This window comes from Lentinula edodes (assembly GCF_021015755.1).
Source record: "Lentinula edodes strain Le(Bin) 0899 ss11 chromosome Unknown C8R40scaffold_16, whole genome shotgun sequence".
NCBI classification, from domain to species: Eukaryota; Fungi; Basidiomycota; class Agaricomycetes; order Agaricales; family Omphalotaceae; genus Lentinula; species Lentinula edodes.
In genome coordinates, this window is record NW_025764322.1 from 681,891 (window position 1) to 703,830 (window position 21,940).

A 21,940-nucleotide genomic window follows, 5' to 3' on the forward strand; every position below is an offset into this window, starting at 1 on the left:
TTCAGATACTCCGGGCTCAGAAGTCTCCGTTTAGCGGCGTGTTGCCCACCCGCGCGGGGCTTCGCCCCCAGGCAAAACCTTCTCATATACTGATACTAACTATCATATACAAAGAATAATATCTAGGTATACATATAAGCTCACTCGAATAACTTATTCACTGTTATTCTTGGTTTTGTCCTCGGCTCAAAATTGCAGTTTACATTATTGCAATCATTCTTGCTCGAATCACCATAGATTTAAATGCACAATTCTTACCTCGGGTACAAACGTCTTAGCTTCTGACCGAATCCTCCAACCAATCAGTTTCTCGAGAAGCCCAACTTCTTATGACAAAACCACGTATGACATTGCCACTCAATTAACAAGCACTGACGATGTCATTTGAATTGAAGTTCTCCTATGCCAACCCATCCTATCCCGTGCTATCCTGGCGTTAATAAGCTGTAGCCTACCACTCATGAAGACCGTGACAATAGAAAATAATGTCAAGGCAGTTTCTCGAACTGAAGCGGAATTTTTACGTACCCCGCAAGGACCAAGGTGAGCATCGCAAAGATTTATGATTGACATGGCCACCAAAGTAACTCTGAGCATCTCATCTAATAACAGATGAACTCGGAATTATGTACTGATACCGGTACTTTGAATGTATGGAAGTGGAGATGAGTATTTTGAGACATTGTGAGGTGCGTGCTGTTTCGTACCGTCCCATACCACAAGTTTTGCTTCAACACTAATCGGATTATTTGCATTGAACAGTCGCCGAAGGGTATAAATATTGCTTCAAGATGGTATTTTGGACATCCATTAGAGATGTCAGTCAAGAAGCTTATCCTCGTCATTGGTGCGACTGGTGTCCAAGGAAGAACAGTGATTTCTTCATTATTAGCACCGCAAGCTGATGGAACCCCGTCTCCATGGTCAATTAGAGCACTGACCCGAGACCCAACCAGTGAACGAGCCCAAGTCCTCTCCTCTTGGGGGGTTGAACTATTCAAAGGTATCACATCTTTTTAAGCGCACTTCACTTTATGATTCACCCTATCCTTGTTAGGCCGAATAGACGAGAGCCTGGATAGTATCACCCCCGCATTCGAAGGATGCTATGGCGTTTATGTCAACATAGACTCTTTTACCGTCGGTCAACGAATCGAAATCTACGCCGGTATCAAGTTGTATGAACAAGCACGTCGTGCGCACATAAAACATTTCATCTGGAGTGGGCTTGATTATGCTAGTAAGGTTCGTGGTATTAAAGCCTCGAGTACAAAGTTGAAGCAACGTTGACTGACTGTTCTTTTCTTTCTACCTCCAGCTCGGTAATTTTGATCCAAAGTATCGACTAGCTTTCCATTTCGATGCGAAAGGTATCGTCGGCGAATTTCTTCGATCGCAGCCGTCAAGCCCGGACGGAGACTCGTTAACATGGTCGATAATCTCCACTGGCCCATATTTAGAAAACCTTTTCGGCGTAAGCTCTTCGCCGTTCAATTGACTTTCAGTTATGAATTTGAGTATATATCTTTCTAGCCACTCCTGGGTCCCCTGCCAAAGCGCGAGAACGGTGTCTTGGTCTGGGCACTTCCCACCGGAGATGGTCACATCCCTTTGATCAGTCTCCAAGATATTGGTTGGTGGGCCCGGTACACCTTTGATCACCGCTTAGAAACCTCTGGCCAAGAGCTTAAAATTGCGACTGAGATGGCGACTGCTGAACAAATGGTCAAAACATTTACCCGAGTGACAGGGATCCCTGCCATTCACAAACGCATACCTATTGATGAATACCTAGCTACTTATCCCGGTCGCTTCACTAGACCCATGGTAAGCGGAGAGCCAGATGGGTATACTATAGGAGACACATATCGTGGGGTGTATACTCTTATGGGCAACGACATCGTAACTCGGGACATGGAGTGGATTAGGCGGGTGCATCCTACAGGACATACACTGGAGAGCTTCATCAAAGAGAAAGGTTTTGATGGAACTCTCAATGCAAATTTCACGCTCCTCAATGCCTCACACCTCCATGCCGAGACGCAGAGTGGAAAATAATATTTAGAGCTTAGGTGACGTTACTCAGCATTTACTCAGCATATTCCTACCCAAATTACATACGTACTTACTCAGATTCGAATTATTAGATAGAGCTCAAGAACAATGCAAACCTTTGTAAGGACTCAAATGCCTTGCGCGTTCTTCATCTTACGCATATCTGAAATTGAGCAAGGAACTTGATGTCTACATAACGCCGATCCTGGAAACTGTGCGATGTAGCATCGGTCGCTGTCCCGGGAGGTCTCGGGCCCGTTGAGTCTCAGGCAACTTTACTCCTGCTTTGATTATGCCATAAGAGTATGTAGAAAATGTAGTAGGGACTGCACAAGATGTGCATTAGCAAAGTATTTGTACCCCTGGCAAACACACACAAAACCGACCTGTCCAGTACCCCAAATCCCTACTGTTTCCATAATTGGGACCATAGATCGGTTAACTCTTCCTGAAAATGGCGTGCTGAGTCCAGTTGTAAATGTTCCCTTCTACTTACTGAAGATCAGAACCTGCAACGAAAAAAAAGCCAGATATGTATTCATTTCCGAAGTACGATCGGAAAAAAGAATGCACCAGGATGGGTAAGCATACATGTATCGGGGGCATTCATTTTTCTAACCAGACGGTAAGCTGTATAAGCCGGGTTTTTGTTCTCAAGCAAGCGGGAAGCCGTGATGCGGATAGCTGCTGCAAGCGATATAATATGGTGTATTGTTAGTTCCCCTGATTAAACTTAGACTGATCTTGGTTCTTACTGTGTACCATAGATGTCAATAAACACTCACTGATATTTAGTATTCACCTTGAGTTAAATGTGAAGGCCCGCGTGGACAAGGGTGGTAGGAGTACGCAATTCGGAGTATGTGAGAAGTGTGAAGGACACTGTACAATGTATGTACAACCAAGTCAACTTTACTAAGTAAACATATGCGTCCTTTCTTATTGATTATACTAGCACCTCGCCGACAAAGATCATGTCGGCAGAACGAAATCAACTGCGCGCGGCCTGTAAAATAAAGAAATGAGCATACTATTCACAATCCAAAAGAGATGTTGACATTCCTTTTTTTATTCCTCGATTGGATTCCCTGGCCGCCATAACTTCTTCGGCAGCTCCTGTGAGAAGATCATTGACGTTCCCTTCTTCACATCCTCTCTATTGATAATTATCTTTTTTGAGTCAACGACTGCATGACAGGATCGCCGAGATCTGGCTCCTTCCACAGCAGCTCCCTTCGGAAAGCAGTCTCCTATTCCAGACACATAAAACTCGAATTCAGTAGGAGGCACAGCAAATCCGTCCGAGAGCACCTCGTAAAAACTGTTGATGTAGGTTAAAGTGAATGGGACATTTGGTTTCCAAATTTCAATTATCCTTTTCAACAACTCATCGACGCAGGTTGGCGCGCCCTCTGTGAAACGCTGGGGCGCTCCAGATCCAGCATGATCGTACTGTTCCACGAACTTAATTCGAACAGTCTTGACCAAGGAATTGCTGGCTGCGAATATATTTGGCTTGTCGTTTCCAGGTTGTCGTCCTTCAAGCTCAAGAGTGATCGCTGTACCTCGTACTTGGGGAGGTGTTCCGGAGGGTACATTCCCATAGGCTAAGTTAGTTTTCATGCTGTCATTGACCTAGACAAGTAGAAAAACAAGAAAGGCATGAGTAGTCCAATCGCAAGAAACAAGTATCTCTGAATGGCTCTCACATCAGAAAAAGCTCGTAATTCAGGGAGCGTGCGAGGATCAGGGGGAAGGTTGGAAGCATAAGCTTCAGCTTCAGTGTTGGGAAAGCTACTAGCAGGCTAGGTAAAAGAGACATATCAATCAGTAAGTCCGCTACCCCGAACATGGGTTTAAGTTCATACTCACAGCTACAGGAGCAGGGGCAGCATATGCGGCAGAGATGAGGGCAAAGAAAAAGTAGGGAGGAACGACGCGCATATTGTAAATCCTAGGATTTTGTGACAGCGATTTTTTGCTCCCGTATGGATGAAGACGATATGACGACAAGAAGGGGTCGAAGGTGGTAGACAGCAAGGTACTAGCTCCTGAGTCTTCTCTTGGACAGTGAGAATGTAGTTGACCAGCAACTTATCGAAACCGGGAGTCAAAAATTCGTCCTTTTTATCGTGCCACGGCTAATTTGGGACCAGGGCCCATCAAAAATTGTCGCCTTTGGCCCTTTGCTGCCAAGTGCACTCGCCTTCGCATCAGGCGTCCTTGGCACTTGCCAACAGTTGCCAACAGTTGCCAACGCTGTATACTAAAATATCCGCACCTCCTTACACTCAATGGCAAAATTAACGTCTTCGGCCCACTGTTCGGCATGCTGAAGAAAATCACAGCCCAACACAAGCTCTGCCGATTCATGCACAGGATTGTCGCAAAATCAGCGGAAGGATATACTTAGACTCGTCCAATCGCTGATTCGGCGTTGTCCGATGAATAAGCGGGCTGAAAAACCTCTTTGAACTCTGGCGATGCGTTTGATATCATCAGTATTGAATAGGAACAATACAATGTCATTCAATACATCTGAATGATTATGTATGTTTGACTGAAGGCTTTGCACGTTGGGGAAGGCCGAAGGTCTTCGGGTCCCAGCAGACAATGAAACTCTGAAAGGTATACACGATCAGCTGCGATGGGCGGGAGGGCCTACCAGCCGCTGTGCGCTCTCATTGTGCTCGGACTGCGACTACGTACCTTGACTGGAGATCTGTGGGTGTGCGGTTGGAACGTGCACTCAGGGTGGGAGAGGGCGAGGGTGAGTGACAAAAGGGTGGGAGGGTGTGGAAAGAAGAACAAAGGTGCTACTAGAGACTGGTACTGCGAGGCTTCGACCTGCTTCGACGTACGCGTGTCGATGCGGTACCAGCGAAAGCAGGGAATACCGCATCACGTGTCCGTTCGAAGACTCTAGTTTATGTCTCGATACCTCGACTTTCAAACTGCCATCTTCATCAAATCGCAGCGAGTCACTCCGGCTGCTGGGTTCGAGTCTAATACATAGTAACATATGTTTAGGTTCGTGCGCAGTTATCGCTTAGACTAGCTCAGACCCTCCGTTCGCCCTTCTCCTTTCCGGATGCATTGTACAAGCTCCCCTCAGCAAAAGACTATGCTCGGGTACGCGCCAACTTGCTCACAGTTGCTCACAACCTTGAATCGCAAATGCAATGACGGATTTCAATGCGGTATTTTAGCCTGTTTGGAGGGCAGCATTAAATCCAGCATTGATCTTATTCGACGGAAGGAAAGGAAAGTGATACTTGTTAACGTTTGATCGATAGTACGGGACAATTGCAGACATTCCTCTCTACTCCTTTCTTGCGACAACCACCGTGGTTTTATACGGATATTCAAATACACCCTGCTCCTTATCGATCCACTTCTTCTCTACGCCGTCCTCCTTACCCAATAATCGTTTGACATTCTCTATGAGCTTCACATATTCCTCGTTCTTCTCTCTCTCCAGCACCGCAATATAGCTCTTACTCCTGACCCTCTCCACAACACCCTCCACCGTCGTTGGAATTACCCATTCGAATGTATCCTCCAACGGCTTTTCAAAGAACTTTGCGTAGCCTGGGCAGACATTCGGGTCAAACGTTGCTCGCCAGAGCCCCAGCCGGAACTGTGGGGAGCCACCTTCGTATTTCTCATAGAGGGTACGAAGAAGGGGGATCCATGTAGAAGTAGGAGAGTCTGGGCTTTCGAGGTTCCAGACGTAAACGACGACGCCGGATGGTTTGAGGATTCGAGCGAATTCGATAGAGGCGGCGTCATAAGCAGGGTGGGCCCAATGGTAAGCTTGGGCGATGAACACCACATCCGCCCATCCATCTTCAATCCCAGTTTCTGTGAAGGATCCATCGTTTACAGATATCTTAACTAATTGGTTGGATCAATCAGCATGACCTGTTCAGAGGAAGCTATTTTTGGACTAACTGTTGGTATTACTCTGCGGTTCAATCACGGTCTTCTCAAACTGGGCTCTCATCCCCGCACTCGGCTCTACTGCGCGGATCTCCTTGATAGACGAAGACCAATCAGGGTGGGCAATAAGGGCCCGGGTGAATATTCCTGTTCCGGCACCAATCTCAACGATGTTCAAGAGAGGAGAAGAAAGATCTGAGTTAGGAATGCTTTGACGGATGTGAGATAGCACAACAGCCTGGTATGATGGGCGGGCTCTGCAGAAGGATACAGGTATCAGAACGCATGATTAAATGACTTTGAAGATGATATTAAAGATGACTTGTACGAACCGGTCATAAACTTCGTTAGTACCCTCTCCGAATCCCTGTTGCGCGATGGAATGGACGACCATGGATTAAGTTCCGATCAATGGTTCAAGTTTCGGGTTCAAGTTTGATAGCAGTGATAGTTTAGAGACTTAGGAAGAAAAATCAGAGAATCCCAGTGGTCGAGGGTAATTATAACTGATCAGATGAGCCCGTGACAATTGACAATGAGGCGGGCCGTACCATATGCGGTACATGTCGTGCTCTCCTGTGGCTCAAGATTTCGCACAAACCGTTAACCAGCGCTCGCTATGGATTTGCTCTTCCTCAAAATTTCACCAAGTTGTCAATTGATGTCGTCCTGTCGCGTTGGTCGCGATGCGAGTATCTTGGATTCCTTCTGTGTGTTGTCGCCTTTCTTCTGAGGCCTTCTTGGACTAATTCGACTGAGAATACCTGGCACGAACACATCAATGATTCTTGTTTGTTCCCGAGCATTCGACAAGCATTTGCGTTTGGTACAATGGTAGAAAGAGGCAAGTGTGGCCAGGAGAACTGTATCAATCGATATTGCTTGTGAGGAATGCAATGGTCCTCGCTTTTTACTCAGCCCTTCATTACGCAGCATACATGCCAAACTTCAACGTCAGCGTCGAGGTTGTAAAAACTCGAAAAAGACACGCAGGCGTCGACCGTCCGGACAGGAGACGTAATAGGAGCGGTTAGACTGTGTGCTGAATCGCACGTGAACAAACCACTTTACACCTCCTCATCATCCTATCCGACACTACGTATTGCTATGCGTGAATGATTTTTCTATTGTGGCTTGCAAAAGTACACTTCCTGAAGCGACGAATCACCACACCAGGCAGCGGCCTCCGATCATAGACCCCGCTTGGATAGGATCCTTAACCGCATTATATTGAATGCTACGCGATGACCCTCCAGAGCTTTATCTTTTGCTTGAGGTTTTCTCTACCGACTCACCCTTCTGAGGAATCAGAATGGTTGAAGCTTTGAAGCCTTAAGGACTGTCGGGCTGTTGTCACCGCACCTCTTTGTCGAGTTGGTTCGGTATTTTTGAATATCCGACCTTCAAGCGCGGTCATACCTCCAATTATTCCTGGACTCTTGTCAAAGCTAGAGTCAGGTCATTTGCGACGTCGCCTGTAAATGCATGATAGAAGGGGAAGGGGCGAGGGCTTTTCTCGCCGTTTGCATACTAAACCACCAGCCCGTACGTGCCTTGCAGGTACACCCAAGTGCTTACGCAGTGTGCAATGGTATCTAGTAGCCGCGAATCTGTTCACCTTTCTTTCGGCCTTCGCTATGGTCTCGAACGGAGATGTCAGTATCTATTGAATTGGGAAAGCGTTAGATGGTTAAGCAAGAGCAGAGCGAGTCGAGGGAACACGTATAAAAAGTCTCACCTTTTCCCAGGTCTCTTATCAGTTCTCTAAATCACTGCTTACATTCCCCGAACCCCCAGCCCTACTAAAAGTCACAATGAAGAACATCCTCCGCTCCATCTCGTACTCAATGGCACTTGGTGCTCTCGTCAACACCCGTGTAGCTCTCGGAAATCCAGTCATCTGGATCCCCGCGGAGGGGACGACTCTCACCGCTGGATCAGAGGTTACTGTCATGGTCCAAGATTCTGTGAGCCTGATCATCGTCATCGAAGCATCACACTTACTTCTCACTGATTCTATCCAACTTTTAGTCCTATGCGACCCCCATCAAGGAAACCAGTCTCAGTATTGGCCTGAGCCCCTGTACCGAAACTTCCTGCCCTACACCCGACACATCCGTGTTATATCTCCTCTATACTGGTGCATTTGACCCCCAACGACCCAGCTCCCCTGTCAACTACGACCCGGGAAGCTATGCTTTCCAGAATTTCACTGTCACAGTCCCTGCTGAGGCTGAAAGTGGGAGTTATACATTGGGAGTTTTGCATTCGTACTGGGGTGAATCGGTACGTTTTATCGTTTCTTCCAGATTTGCGGAAGAGTTGATTTTCGTTCTACGTTTCCGTTTCTTCTTTTTGAATTGCAGGCTGTTCCGGTATACTTCCCCTCGACTGACGTCGCCACTGTGACTGTGAATATTGTTTCGGCTTAGGATTCGGGATGTTGGGACATTATCAGTAGCTGAATTTTGTTTGTTGAATTTGAGGCTATTTCAGGTTGCTCATTTTTCTCAACTAAAATATGATACCTCTTCTGCGACCGTTGAGTGGTCCAGATGAAGGACCGTGATAACGGTGTCTTAAACCGTGTGTACCAACGGTGTACATGTTTTTCTTGCAGCGATGCACGTGTCTTGTTTGCTTCGAAACGAGCATCATCTCCATGGCCATTGATTTTTTGAGTCTCCAGGTATTTATCCAATCATTTGGTGCTCCTCATTGACTCAAGACTGCCAGTATGAACCATAAAATTCAAACCCTTGCTGCGTCTCTCGATAATCTTTCTACAAACCTTCGCTCGATTCCACTCGATGTGATTGAGAAACAAGGAGAGTTCGTAGATGGTTTGCGGAAAAACGCATTAGATCAGCTCCGATCCGGCTTCATCCCTTCTTCGACGTCGGATCTGAAGGAATTCTCGCAGGATGCTTACCTTATCCTCCAATCAGTCGAAAAGGCCCTTGCGCGCGCGCGTTGTGTCCTCGAAACACTCACGGAAGGAGAAAATATGACTGGAGAGGCGGTTAGCTGCTCACAAACCCTCATATACTCCCCCATCCGCAATCTTCCTCCAGAAATCTTATTGAAGGTGTTTAATTTCTACATCTTTCCTTCTCGGAATTCCCGTCGAGATGAAAATGCATTGAGTCTGGCGTGGGATCACGATGACCAGTGGCACTGTCAGATTTCATGCCCAACTATGAGGCTTAGCTGGGTGTGCTCTTACTGGCATCAAATTTTGCTATCGCAACCCACTTTCTGGTCCTCATTGTACCTTGGCCCCGTTGCTGAGGACTCACAAGCTGAGGACCAGATTAACAAGTTCATGAAAATTGCTCCACAATATATATCTCGCTCAAGAGATGAGCTGCTCAAGTTTCTCATCGTGGATTTTAGTTATTCTTACTATTCAGAAATAGTACTACTCCTCGACGTACTACTTGACCATCGTGTCCAATGGCATCATGTGGTTCTGGGCATTGAACTTCAAAATTGGTATCCACAAGCTCATAAGAGACTCGGCTTTCTCAATATTGGGAATGTAGCTCCCGATGACCTCCAAGTGTCATTTCCAAATCTTGTTCACCTAGAAACACATTTATCACCGCTATCATATTTCTGAAGGACAGAACAAGCTTTCATCCATATATGCCTCATGTTCTAATCTACAGACTTGTGTCCTTAACTCCATCTGTTGGCAGGAACTTGTTATCTACAACTTTTCTCATTTGACAACACTTTTGATTGATCTGCACACTTGAGGTTCAGTGGTACAATGTACTATTGGCCCCCTAGAAGTGGGTCACACTGGGATGTGGGTCATTTGGTAGTTCTAGGCTGTAATCCATATCTTGGCCAGTAACTTTGATGTATGTCATGTGAAGTAGCATCGAACAATGCGCTCAGCACAAATCCAATGTAAACAAGGAGTGGAATGAGAAACAGTGGATAAATTGTTCGGAGAGGTCAGCCGAATTACATAATTTTCCTATTTCTCTCCCCCCTCCTAGCTGAGATCGACACTTCATTCAGCCGCTATCCTGTTCCAACATTCAAAATTCATCATATCGCTTCAGAAACACCTAACAAGCATATTGCCTTTCCTTATGATATCTCTTTGTCCTTTCATGGTCACCTAGAATGGCTCGGCAAAACATTCATCATTTTTCGGGCACCTCAAAAAAGCAGCCGCCATATCTCCCAAACGAGGCTCTTGAATCTTCTCAAATTTCGAGCAAACGATGGATACAATACTCAGACCTCCTATGTCTAACCAGGAAATTTTGAAAAAATTTTTGCTACCTTGGGACCGTGGCCGCCGCACTGAAAATCCCTCAATGGGCTATCCAACTGTATTATTCTCTGTGCTTCGAAGTTTGGGTTTCTTGGTCATCTTAGCGCTTCAAGTGTGTTGCAATATCTCTCAAACTTATCTTTCATACTGATTTTATGCTTCCCTTCCATAGAATGACTTCGAGTGGGTTGCCGACCATATTCAGCATAAACTTGATGGGTTAACTTTTGACACAAGCACTTGGGGGGTTATATTTTTCTTCGACTCCTTGTCTACACAAACACATAATATATAGTCCTAGCATTAAATGCACCTATATTGAGCATGAATTGGGGTTAATTGAATATTGGATGACCTTTGGAGTCTGTTCCCAATGGGTGACCCACTTCCTGATGATTTCCTGATTTGGACCCTGCTTCCATAATTAATTCACTGCATGACGGTTTCTGCTCCTACTGACACAAGTATATGGCTCAATTTGTTTCTACAATATCTGCTCAATATATTTTTCATATCTCAAGTCAAGGTATGCAAGCCTTTCTAATGACATTCATGTTTATTGCTATCATGACCCACTTCTCAGTGAGCAATAGTAAATCCCTCGTCATTGAATTCAGTCGCGACTGTCTATCTTCCATTACCTTGTACATTCTTAGTTGCTCAGTATACAATCCTTGTGCAATCATTACAGTGTCTTGATAATTATTTTACGGAGGCGCGCCAGCACCGACACCCCTCGAAACTAGAATTTCAAAGCGAGCACCACATGTGAGACGTACTTGGAACGGATGAAGGAGGCTCACATGCGGATGCATGTTACTTAGAGTCAGTTTGATGTGTAGAGTCACCGTGACTTTACTTGTGTCAGATTTCTATATACAGTAATTGATCACTTACAAAAATGTGAGGTAATTGTGACAAGATGTGACAGACTGCTTGCTATGATGATGGTTCATTCCCATCACTGTTCCCCCAACCCATCATCACCTTACCAGCTTGCTCAGAGGTGTTCAGTAGTGTTCAGTTCCTTTATGTTGACAATGTTCAGTTTTCATTATGGTGTATTTAGATAGGTGGTACAGTACTAAAAATAAAATGTGTTAAAATGACAGGTTTTCAGTGTGCACATTGTGCACCGCTAACGAGCTTGCCTCGTTTTTGTGTGAAAGAGAAAGGAAGGAATCTAATGGGCACTCCAACCAACCAATCTAATACACAATATGCAAGTTCACTGCTATCAAATTTATTTAATAGCAAGGGGTAGCGTTGGCAAAGGTTCTGCAAAGCTTTGAGAGCTAAGTAAGAAGCTTCGATCAATCAATTTGAATCGTTCTAAGGATTCAGTATATTCCTTTGATTAAGGTAGATTCAGCACGATTTGTGCTTTGATTGTATTGATATGGGTATATCAAGAATTGGGGGTTTGAATCAAAGTAAATTAAAACCGAAACACACAGACCCCTACAGAGGGCTAGAACTATGTGCTGGCACAACCACACAGCGTGATTTGCCCTTAAGACCAACAACTGATCCTAAGTTCGAAGAATACCCAACAACTAGATATACTTCTCGCAGTCACAAGGAGCAGAACACAACGTTCCTATACTCACAAGTGCCGGGCCCAAATGGCTGCTAGCAAAGAGGTTTCAGTCTGGCGGGAGTGTGTCTTTCCTTTTTACGGATTAGCACTGCAACATCGTCCCAAAATCACTTGTATTCCAGATACATCGGATCGCTATTTATACATACAGAATATAGAGTCGCACAATACAATTAATTTAATACAATAAACGTTTGGAACCGCAAGGGAACTTCTACAACCAGTCAGATACCATTTAATTTGAATCCACATGTCCTTATTTGGTCCATAATGGTTCCAAGATTCAAGTATACCTCCAAACATAGGTAGGTACTTCGATATTCATTTAATTTAATTGTTTTTAGAGAATGACTCAAATGGTGTTCAGCTGTCACTGCTGTTCAACACTTACTTCGATCATTTGTCACCTGGTCTGGAGGCAAATCAGCTCTCCTCGATTCTAATCCTATCAATCTGATTCATCTGGATTAAACTAATTGCTTCTCTCTTTCAATAGACACCCATTGTGCCTATACTCTATCAAGGGAGTTACGCATAGTATTCATTTAATTGCATTCTTCAATATTTTCTACGTCAGGACTCTTTGACATTCATTTGATATGTCTTCGGAGCCTCGCAGTACTTCGATCGCTCTTCTAGTCATTTTCCTCAACCATGCAACTTGATTGGTCTATTAGACTAAATCACAGTCTTTTAGATTAATGCATGATCTCGTTCTAGAAGGAGTATTTGATAATTCCTGAGTTCTAGAAAGTCATTTTGAGTCAATCCTCGGCTCATGGTCACTTGAGTAAGTTCTTCCAAACTTCTGCCAGTGTAAGGTCCAATAAGAATACCCTTGGTATGTCATATGTGAATGGTCATCCTTCGGATGTAGTCCGAGTCTGGTATAATCCTGCTTGACAAACAGGTAGACTGCTATCCGAAGGTAGTATCGGGGATGGGTAAACTAACCAGCTTGTGGTAGTATGGGTATATGGTCCCTTCAACTTATTAGACTGATTCAGTATTGACTTTGACTGTCAATCTGGGTCTCAATTACAGTCCTCTCGATATGAATCTATACGTGAAAATGTCACAATTCACCGCATAGACATCTAGCCAAAATTTAGGCATGTCACCGCATGGAGTGGGATGAGAGCAGGATAGGAGTGGGATGGAGCAGGATGGGAGTGGGATGGAGCAGGATGGGAGTGGGATGGGGCGGGATGTCGGGACACAATTTGAAGAAGGGCCAAATGGGTGCTATGGGGCGCTTCAATATCTTGCCGAATAGCTGCTGACATCCATTGTCACGCAAGAGATCAATTACTGTATATAGAAATCTGACACAAGTAAAGTCAGGGCGACTCTACACATCAAACTGACTGGGACTGTCTATCTAAGCATCAGTTAAGCGCTTAATGACTACTGATTCTGTACTTCTATCTATGCTCAATCTCCTGTGATGGCTCTCCTGTCAGATGAAAAATTGATCTCTTTATTGCAAGAGGAAAGTTATGAGGGGGATGTGGAACAATTACAAGATGATAATGAGCTTCTGCAGGAAGAGTTTGAAGAGCTTGGGAGGGAGAATATAAAATGCAAAGCGGTGTATAGTCACTATTGCAAATTGCTGAATCTTGGGCAAAATCCTTCTACAATAGGCTCAGTCTCTACCTTGGGAACTCCTTCATCTCATATTTCAGTACACAGTGGCTCCAAGCATGATCATGGTACCAGTCAGATGCACTCATTCTGTGTGGTCGCTCAACGTCCTGACATCAAAACGATTAATCACTGTTTGCCGTGACTGGTACGAAGCTGGCATTGAATTCTTGTACACGGATGTTGTAATCTATTGGATGCAACAGTTGTTTTCCTTGCTTTGGACATTGCAGAGCAGACCCCACCTAGCTTTAAAGCTTGTTTCCATTGACATTGGCTGTTTTGTTCCACCAGATGATGCTGAGACATTTGACGGTGCCCTGGGATCTTTGGCAAGCACTTGCCCCAAGCTTACTCGACTTTCGTCATGGTTCATACACATTCATCCCACGCACTTTCCCCGTATTCTTCCCGCATTTTCCAGTATTCCTTTGACGCATATAACGATCCACAGCAATGACTCTCACTCTTCTACCAATTTTATACATCCGTTTGCTGAACATCTTGTGTCTCTCAATCTATATGCATGCAACTCCGCGCCAATGTGATGTCGCATTCAACGTGCCATGGAACTTAGCACCCCGAATTTTTTGTCGTTGCTGTTTCCTCCACTGCAATATTTTCAGCATGATTTGAAATGTTACTGGCTAGAACACATTCGCCGTAAATGGGTTCTTCCTGCACTTTGCTGTTTGACATGTTGGGTCAATAGTAGGCATGCTAGCTTTTCAGCCAACCTTGAATTCATGCGAACACATGGGAAACTGTCATGCCCTGGCTACAACCAGACCAGTCCCAGTACCCGCCACACGTTGCCATACGTCCTACCCACCTCTTGTATGTCCTCTGCACCTCCCCAAGGACCACCAGACACCTCCCCAAGTATTCCTGACGCAACTACCCAAACGTCCTTCACCCCGACACGCGTACAAAAACCCTCCTAACCGATAACCCCTTTAAGTATCAATCTCAATTACCTTCCTCCCCCCATTAGCTGCCTCATGCCTCCAGATGTTCTCTTGTTCACTTCCCGTACCTATTTAAGTAACGCCGCAATGTCCTGAAGCCCCAGCTTGGTATATTTTGAACACACACCCTTTTGCATAGGTCCAGTCCCTGTCCCTTTGTACCTGCTAACCATACAGATTTCTCTTTACTCTCTGTTTCACTACCTCTGTTTCTCATTACTCTTGTCTATTGTCTCTCTGATCGTCTATACAATCGAATATACGCTTTTACTTCAAGTCTAAGCCTTCCGAGTGAGTCCCCGAGCTCCCTCGAACATTACTAAAGCTCCCCAACGCCTACACGCTTTGGTGAGCTACCCTTCCCCAAACCCCCCGGAGCTCCCTAGCTACTTCGTAAGCTTCGGGACCTCGATCTAGGTAACGTCGAAGCTACCCCTCACATTGAACTATGTACCGCTTCTCTGTTACCACCTCCCCCACTCAAGGACATCCATCCTCAAGCCCAGCCCCCAGGGACCTACCCTTCCTGGCATATCCCTTCTCGGGAGCTTATACCCTCGAGATCCAGTTACATATACGACCTATTCGATCCTATATTGACGTTCTAGCGAGTACAACTCCTACTACGCAATATTGTACGGTCCCGCACTCTTCCTTAACCTCCCTGGACCTCCTAGGAACCCCCTCAAGGGTCATCATCTCGTCGTTCCAGCCACTACTAGGTCATTCCCGTCCTCGGTCATGGTTCTCATAGCTCCCTTCGAGCTCCAGCCTGCTCTTAGCACGCTACAACATAAACCTCCATATACCAAAAGCTACCCTAAGACCTATTTTGACCCAGGTCTTACATTATACCAAGCTCTCCCGTCACCAAACGGACTCGTCGTGACAAAATGTCGGCGACGTCAACGGAACGACCTTCTAGTTCCAAGATTGAACCAAAGAAACAAAAGAGCGCCTTATCTCGTGGAAACACGACACAAGCTCAAAAGTCGAACCAGGCTGCTAGCTCCACTGTTATCACAGTGGCAGCTGGTCAACGCCTGATGTCCATCCCCGAACGACTGTTCTGGGATGAAACCGCTAGCAATGTCCGGACCCCCGAGGGACGTCAACCGGCGGTTGAGGAGCCCCCTCCAGTGGAACTTGGGATGGGACCACCACAACGGAGGTATACTTCCATGGGTTATGCCCAACCTGCCAGTAGCCCCATGGGAGGTTTCGCCTACTCCCCTACCTGGGGAATGAGAGGACCTCCCCCTGGACTGGTACCGCAGCTAGACATGGAGTCAGCTTCGAACGCGGGTGGAAGAGTCAGCGGCCAAGTAGCTGCTATCGAAAGGATACAAGGAGAGAGTACTGACCCTCTCACAGTACGACAACAGGAGAAACTTCCAGAGAGGAGAGTATCCCCTGCCGTATCCGAACAGTCTCGGACGTCATCCTGGAGGTTACCAACCCCCCCGGTACAGTCCCTTAACCTTCCTCCCCCGAGACAAGGAAGTTCACTCTCCAGTCTCCTGAAGAGCCCAGCTATGAATACACCCAACTGGGAGCGTACCCACGCAATACACCATAGCAGGACCAACTTCCCAGTACAACCGTTGTCTGAAATGACATTGCGTCTGGAAGACATCATTCAAATTCAGGAGTGTATCCCGGAGGATGTAGCTATGGTCCTAAGGGAGGTATTGGAGTCGATGGGGGTCGAAATATTGGGAGACGGTCTCGAATTCTCAGACTTACGAGTACAGTTCCTGACAGTGGGAACTCAACTGGAGATAGACCTCCCAGAGAAGGCCCAGCAGTGGCTGATGACCCCCACGAACCGATCAGATTTTCTCTGGCTGTACAACGTCCTGTTGGACCCAGAGAGGATGTTGGAACTGTTAGAGGCAGAGGCATGTTACGGGCGATCGTTCCGAAACTCGAGGGGAATACTTCCCCTCCTCCCTCATGCCCATGGAAGGGAAAAGGAATTCTGTGGAGAAGCGGGGCTGCGTATATTGTACCGAGCATCTAACTACAGATCAGGAGCTGTACGATTTGAACCTCCCCCTTCGAGGGTTAACATTCCGAACTACCAGGCGATCCAAATACTTCGGAACGCAAACCTAGCGGAAGCAGCAGCTAAAATCGATGAGGAAAGTAACGAGGATGCTAACGCAATTGCTGCAAAAAATCATAGACGCAGGAGATACACCACGGCTCACCTCCTGGCCCCAGTGGAGTCAATGCCTGATCAGGATAGTCCCGTCCGGGTCCGTAGCGGACAGACGGTATACACGTACACGCCCATGAGGCATATGCACCAGCTTCTGGTGAGGAGTGAGGAGTCTGAAGCGATGTTGTGTTCGCAGGAGACCCGACACCGGACGCTACTAGCGGAATCAGACACTCTGATGCTGTCGGAGGAACTTTCTGGATCGAATCTAGAAAGAGCTTTGGAATTCCATCGCAGACTGGTCGCGGATAATTGGGGAACCTCGTATATGGTTCAATGCGAACCAGAGAGCGTAGGGGAGTTCCCTCCGGAGCAATTTGACCAGAAAAGGCAGCTCCATGGATCTGATGGTCGTTTCCTGGCACAGAAACATTCATTGCCCAGGAGTATCGAGGTTCCTGAACTCTTTAACCCCGGTAACACGGCCACGAGGAGCCCCCAGTTATGCTCTGGGACCTCCCCCACGGTACATGCCTTGGCTCAAAATTCGACTCCTCCCCCCAGAGTTAACCTGCAAACGAAACCGGTAACGCCAGTCTTGACACAGCGGTACCAGTTTGGGGAGGTAAGGATGGATGGTGCGCAACATTCATCATGGATCTACGGACAAGATCTGACAGCTCGGCTGGTTCCCAACCCTGTACACGTTCCTCCAAGACTGAGCAATCCATCAGTCATACCCTATCAAGGGTCGGTATCGATGCAATCCCACGCGGTGGGAGCGGAGAGTCAAAGGGATCCGAACCAACGAAGGACGTTGGTAGTTCATGAAGAGGCGGTACCCCCGCAGGGAGCCCCTTTAGGAACTCCCTTTGTAACTGGAGCTCAGACGAACTGACCTGGCATGGTTGTCGACTTGACACACTCTCAGGAATCGGTAGCAATGATCCAACAACAGGCTCGGGTCATTGAGACGCTCCAGGAACAACTCCGTGAGGTAAAGAAAGGATTCACAGCGGGGGAAGTACCGACTGGAGGACCCCTTTCCAAAACAGGAAACACGGTGGGATTATCCGGGCGAGCACCTAGGGTAATGAGAGAATATACGAGGGGGGGTCCTTCTCCTGTAGTTCCCCAGCCAAGGAGCTGGCAAGCTACGGAAACAATATCCTTTAACCAAAACACTCCTACAGGAGCTAAGGATGGAAACCCCCAGGTAGAACAAGCAGGACAGATCCCGGATACTCCGAGTGTGGACCGATGACGTATTCACGAGTGGGGAGCCCGAGTGCAAAGAGCTGAACTAGGGGAGTATGGGAGACCAGAAGGAGGAATGTACACATTGGAAAACGAGGGAGGAGGCAAAGGCGGTTTTAAACCCCCTCCTAGAGTACCTCCCCACTGGAGCTCCTGAGGTACCTCCAACAAGCTATGACCCGGACCAACCCTGGTACTACGATCCAAGACAAGATTGGCACCGTAAGGCAGCTCCTAGAAACCCCAATGAAGGACGGAACACTTGGGAGAGCAACGAGGAGAAAAACCGAATTACCATCGAGTCAAAACTTGACGTTGGTAAGATCGAAAGCTTCGCAGGTGACGACCGGTCTGCATGGAAGACGTGGGTCCTCAGTTTGGAAAGGATGTTTGGAGTACGTCCTACCATCTATGCTCGTGAAAAGGACAAGTGCGCTTCTGCAGCTAGTCATCTCACTGGTGCAGCACTCTCCCACTTCGACACGTTGAATCGACAACAACTGAGGGGGGAGTACACCTGTCTCGAAGACTGGACAGAATTCAAACGAGAATTCGGTTCCAAATTCAGACCCATTGACGAGGCAGACGAGGCAAGGAGGAGGTTGGCCTGGATGAAGCAGATGCCGGAGGAAAGCTTCACCAACTTCTTCATTCGCTTCAACGAATACGCTCCTCTGACCGGGTTCAACGACGAGGCTCTGGTAACATACCTCAAGAAAGGGGTAGCTCCTTGGTTGCCTCTACAGGTTGTTACCGGAAGGGAAGAACCTCGATCCTACGACGAGTGGACCCGAGTGTTCACGAAGTTGGATGGAGCTGTACGTGCGCAAGCGGAGAGTTTGAGGAACCTCCATGGTGAAAAAGCGCTGCAAGGATGGCTGAGTCGCTTCCCCAGGTTGGAATTAGCACCTGAAGCTCCTTACAAGTCCTCCTTGCGGAGGGAAAGAGAGCCAGCTGACGTCTGGACCTCCAATCTGAAACCAGCTGCGACAGGGAGGTTCCAAAACAGGTCCAACTGGAAAGAGGGACGACAAAGGGCATCTGCAGCTTGGGGGGAAGGAGAAAATTACGATAGCGAGAATCGAGAGGAGGACGAAGACTGCTGTCACTGCAGGGATGGAGGAGAATGGACTGAAGCGGTCCTCCGAGCAGGAGTTACCGATACCGGGAGGAAATGGACTCCTGAGGAAAGAGCGGAGAAGTGGAGGAGACGAAGGCAGGAGCTCTGCATGCGTTGTGGACGAAAGGAGCACTGGGCAAAGGACTGCCCTAACCCAGAATCATTAGAACGTCCAGCGGAGGATCAAGGGAGCTCAGAGAGAGCTTCCAAGGCCGATTCAACTCGAGGAAGAGGGACGGCCAACCAAGGGGGAGGTCGTAAGGACGATTCAACTCGTCCTTTAGAACGGATTCGCGCCGGGATCGTGGTGGAAGAATGGGAAGGAATGGACGATCTATGGAACGTCCACATCTTAGACTCACCAAAGGGAGGTGAGCAAGAACTGTTGGATGAAGTGGGAAATGGGCAGGGGGCTTCGAGGTAGATCAGGGCGAACTGCGAAGCCCCGCAACACCTTCGCCTACCACAATAAGAGCTGCACTCGCGGGGAGTCAGCCAGCTCGTCTCACATCCCGATCCTACAACTCCTTCATCATCCTTACACGCTTTCCGTTCTCCGACCTCGATGAAGACAAAGAATACGCCACACTAGTGGATAGTGGAGCAACTAGATGTTTCATAGACAAAACCGTCGCTATGCGACATCCCAAAAATTTGGTTGACCTAACAAACAGCATCCCCTTGGCGCTGTTCGATGGGCAACCTACCTCCGCAGGATTGATAACTCAGACCTACACTGATCAGATCAGTTTTGCGGATGGAACAATTCACAAGGTGGAGTTCCTAGTGACTCGATTACACCCCATGGCTCCGATTGTGCTAGGACTGCCGTGGCTACACATGCACAACCCAGTAATTGACTGGAAGGAACTTTGCCTGACATTCCAGGACCAAAACGTCCGAATCTCAGCAGCCCTTGCATCGGAAATTGTCCAACCAGGCGCCGAGGGAGGTACTGAGGAGCTAGGAAGGGGGGTAAACGGCAAAGGAATACACGAAGGAACTCTCCAACCACCTCCTGAAGCTTCTCAACAACCTCCAGAAGTTCCTCAACAATCTCCGGAAGCTCCCCTTAGAGCTCCAAGGACAGGGGTGAAACTAGAGGAAGTAAAGGATGAAGAGTACGAGGCGAGTCAACCAGGTCCACACAAGTTATTCCCCTCGGACAGAGATCTAGGGCCAGACAACCCAATCCTTATGGGGATCAACAAATGGTTAGCGTTCGCGAGCGAAAGCACGGAAGAAGAGGTGGAGGAAATCCTCGAGGCTGGATGATCCGCCATGGAAAAAGTAACCCCGAAACCAGCGAAGGATTCAGAAGAGGCCTATCAAAAGTGGAAGAGTAGGGACATGGAACGATCCTCCTCCTGGCCTGGAGCTAAGCAAAAAGTCCGGTGGAGGAAGAAAAGGAGGGAACATGGACCTTATCCCGACCTCCCCACCTTAGACATCGAAAGCCTGAACATACCCAAGATTCCTTCAAGATCTGGTCTGACTCCCAAGGGTTCAATAAGATGCAACAACTTCCGGAGAAAGCAGCTCATAGCGGGTACCCATGTGGTGGAACGAAAATCGGATCCCACCATACAAGGGAAACCCATCAGCTTAATAGGAGCAGCTGGAATGGATCATCTACTGAGGGAGGGAACCCCAGCGTACTTCCTTCATATATCGCCCACAAAGGAGGAGTCCCCTACTGAAGAAATACTCCGGGCGAGTGATAGCAACGACCCAGAAAGAGTGCAACAACCAAAGGATCCTGAGAGTGGGAACCCTAGCCCGGGACAAGGGGGGGTCGTCAAGGAGCTTGATGAGGAAGTATCGAAGCAACAGGAGACAGAGGAGTTAAAAAAATCCATTCCCGTCCAATACCAGGACTACCTGGACGTATTCTCACCCGGAGAAGCAAGAACACTACCTCTGCACCGACCCTACGATATCAAAATTGAAACAGAAGGTGATGCAATACCTCCCATAGGGAAGCTCTACAACATGTCTGAGAAGGAGCTGAAATCTCTCAAGGAGTACATCGACGAGATGTTGGGGAAAGGGTTCATACAATCCTCCAGTTCCCCCGCGGGAGCTCCTGTCTTGTTTGCCAAGAAAAAGGATGGTACTCTGCGACTCTGCGTCGACTATCGAGCCCTGAACAAGATTACGAAGAAGAATAGGTACCCTCTACCACTGATAGGCACCTTAGTGGATCAACTACGGAAGGCGAAGATCTTCACGAAGATTGACCTCCGCGCAGGATACAACAACATCAGGGTAGCCCAGGGACACGAGTGGAAGACTGCATTCTGAACTCGGTATGGGTCATTCGAGTACCTGGTAATGCCCTTTGGGCTCACAAATGCTCCCTCCGCGTTTCAATTCTTCATGAACGAGATCTTTCACGATATGGTGGACGTCTGTGTGGTGATCTATCTGGACGACATACTAATTTACTCAGATGATGAGGAGTCCCATGTGGAACACGTCAGGAAGGTCCTTGAACGACTACGGGCGAACCACCTCCATGCAAAGCCAGAAAAATGTGCATTCCACATTGACACTGTCGAATACTTGGGGGTGATTATATCACCATTGGGAGTATCCATGGACCCAGAGAAAGTCAAGGCGGTAATGGACTGGCCAAAACCAAGGACAGTTAAGGAGCTCCAGGCGTTCCTCGGATTCGCAAACTTCTATAGGAGGTTCATAGACAATTACTCGGGAATCACCAAGGTGTTCACGAAGCTCCTCCGAAAAGATTCAGTGTGGAACTGGACCCCACAGTGTAGTAGTGCTTTCGAACTTCTGAAGTCAGCATTCTCCGAAGCCCCGGTTCTGGGACATTACAATCCGGACCTACCCGTAATCCTCGAATGCGATGCCTCCGACTTGGCTATAG

General features: G+C 47.4%; 5 protein-coding genes across 5 annotated transcripts; 3 read left to right on the top strand and 2 right to left on the bottom strand.

Moving 5' to 3' along the window:
• Window positions 1-816: 816 nt before the first annotated feature.
• C8R40DRAFT_1044620 (uncharacterized protein) lies at window positions 817-2,058 on the top strand (the record flags this gene model as incomplete). Its single annotated transcript, XM_046224236.1, has 4 exons — window positions 817-1,003; window positions 1,058-1,245; window positions 1,319-1,474; window positions 1,534-2,058. 4 exons carry the CDS (start codon window positions 817-819, stop codon window positions 2,056-2,058), a joined length of 1,056 nt encoding a protein of 351 aa, XP_046086838.1.
• A 1,065-nt stretch (window positions 2,059-3,123) lies between these two features.
• Window positions 3,124-3,999, bottom strand: C8R40DRAFT_1069316 (uncharacterized protein; the record flags this gene model as incomplete). The annotated part of the gene is made up of 3 exons (XM_046226096.1): window positions 3,124-3,690; window positions 3,765-3,860; window positions 3,928-3,999. The coding sequence occupies 3 exons, from the start codon at window positions 3,997-3,999 to the stop codon at window positions 3,124-3,126; spliced, it is 735 nt and encodes a 244-aa protein (XP_046086839.1).
• A 955-nt stretch (window positions 4,000-4,954) lies between these two features.
• Window positions 4,955-6,518, bottom strand: C8R40DRAFT_1103308 (S-adenosyl-L-methionine-dependent methyltransferase). Its single transcript, XM_046228021.1, has 4 exons — window positions 6,330-6,518; window positions 6,010-6,254; window positions 5,331-5,952; window positions 4,955-5,265 (listed from the first exon to the last, which is right to left on the bottom strand). The coding sequence occupies exons 1-3, from the start codon at window positions 6,389-6,391 to the stop codon at window positions 5,378-5,380; spliced, it is 882 nt and encodes a 293-aa protein (XP_046086840.1). The 5' UTR covers window positions 6,392-6,518; the 3' UTR covers window positions 4,955-5,265; window positions 5,331-5,377.
• A 1,293-nt stretch (window positions 6,519-7,811) lies between these two features.
• C8R40DRAFT_1170360 (uncharacterized protein) lies at window positions 7,812-8,429 on the top strand (the record flags this gene model as incomplete). The annotated part of the gene is made up of 3 exons (XM_046231524.1): window positions 7,812-7,964; window positions 8,029-8,283; window positions 8,364-8,429. The coding sequence occupies 3 exons, from the start codon at window positions 7,812-7,814 to the stop codon at window positions 8,427-8,429; spliced, it is 474 nt and encodes a 157-aa protein (XP_046086841.1).
• A 305-nt stretch (window positions 8,430-8,734) lies between these two features.
• Window positions 8,735-9,619, top strand: C8R40DRAFT_1170361 (uncharacterized protein; the record flags this gene model as incomplete). The annotated part of the gene is made up of 1 exon (XM_046231525.1): window positions 8,735-9,619. One exon carries the CDS (start codon window positions 8,735-8,737, stop codon window positions 9,617-9,619), a length of 885 nt encoding a protein of 294 aa, XP_046086842.1.
• Between the last annotated feature and the right edge of the window lie 12,321 nt (window positions 9,620-21,940).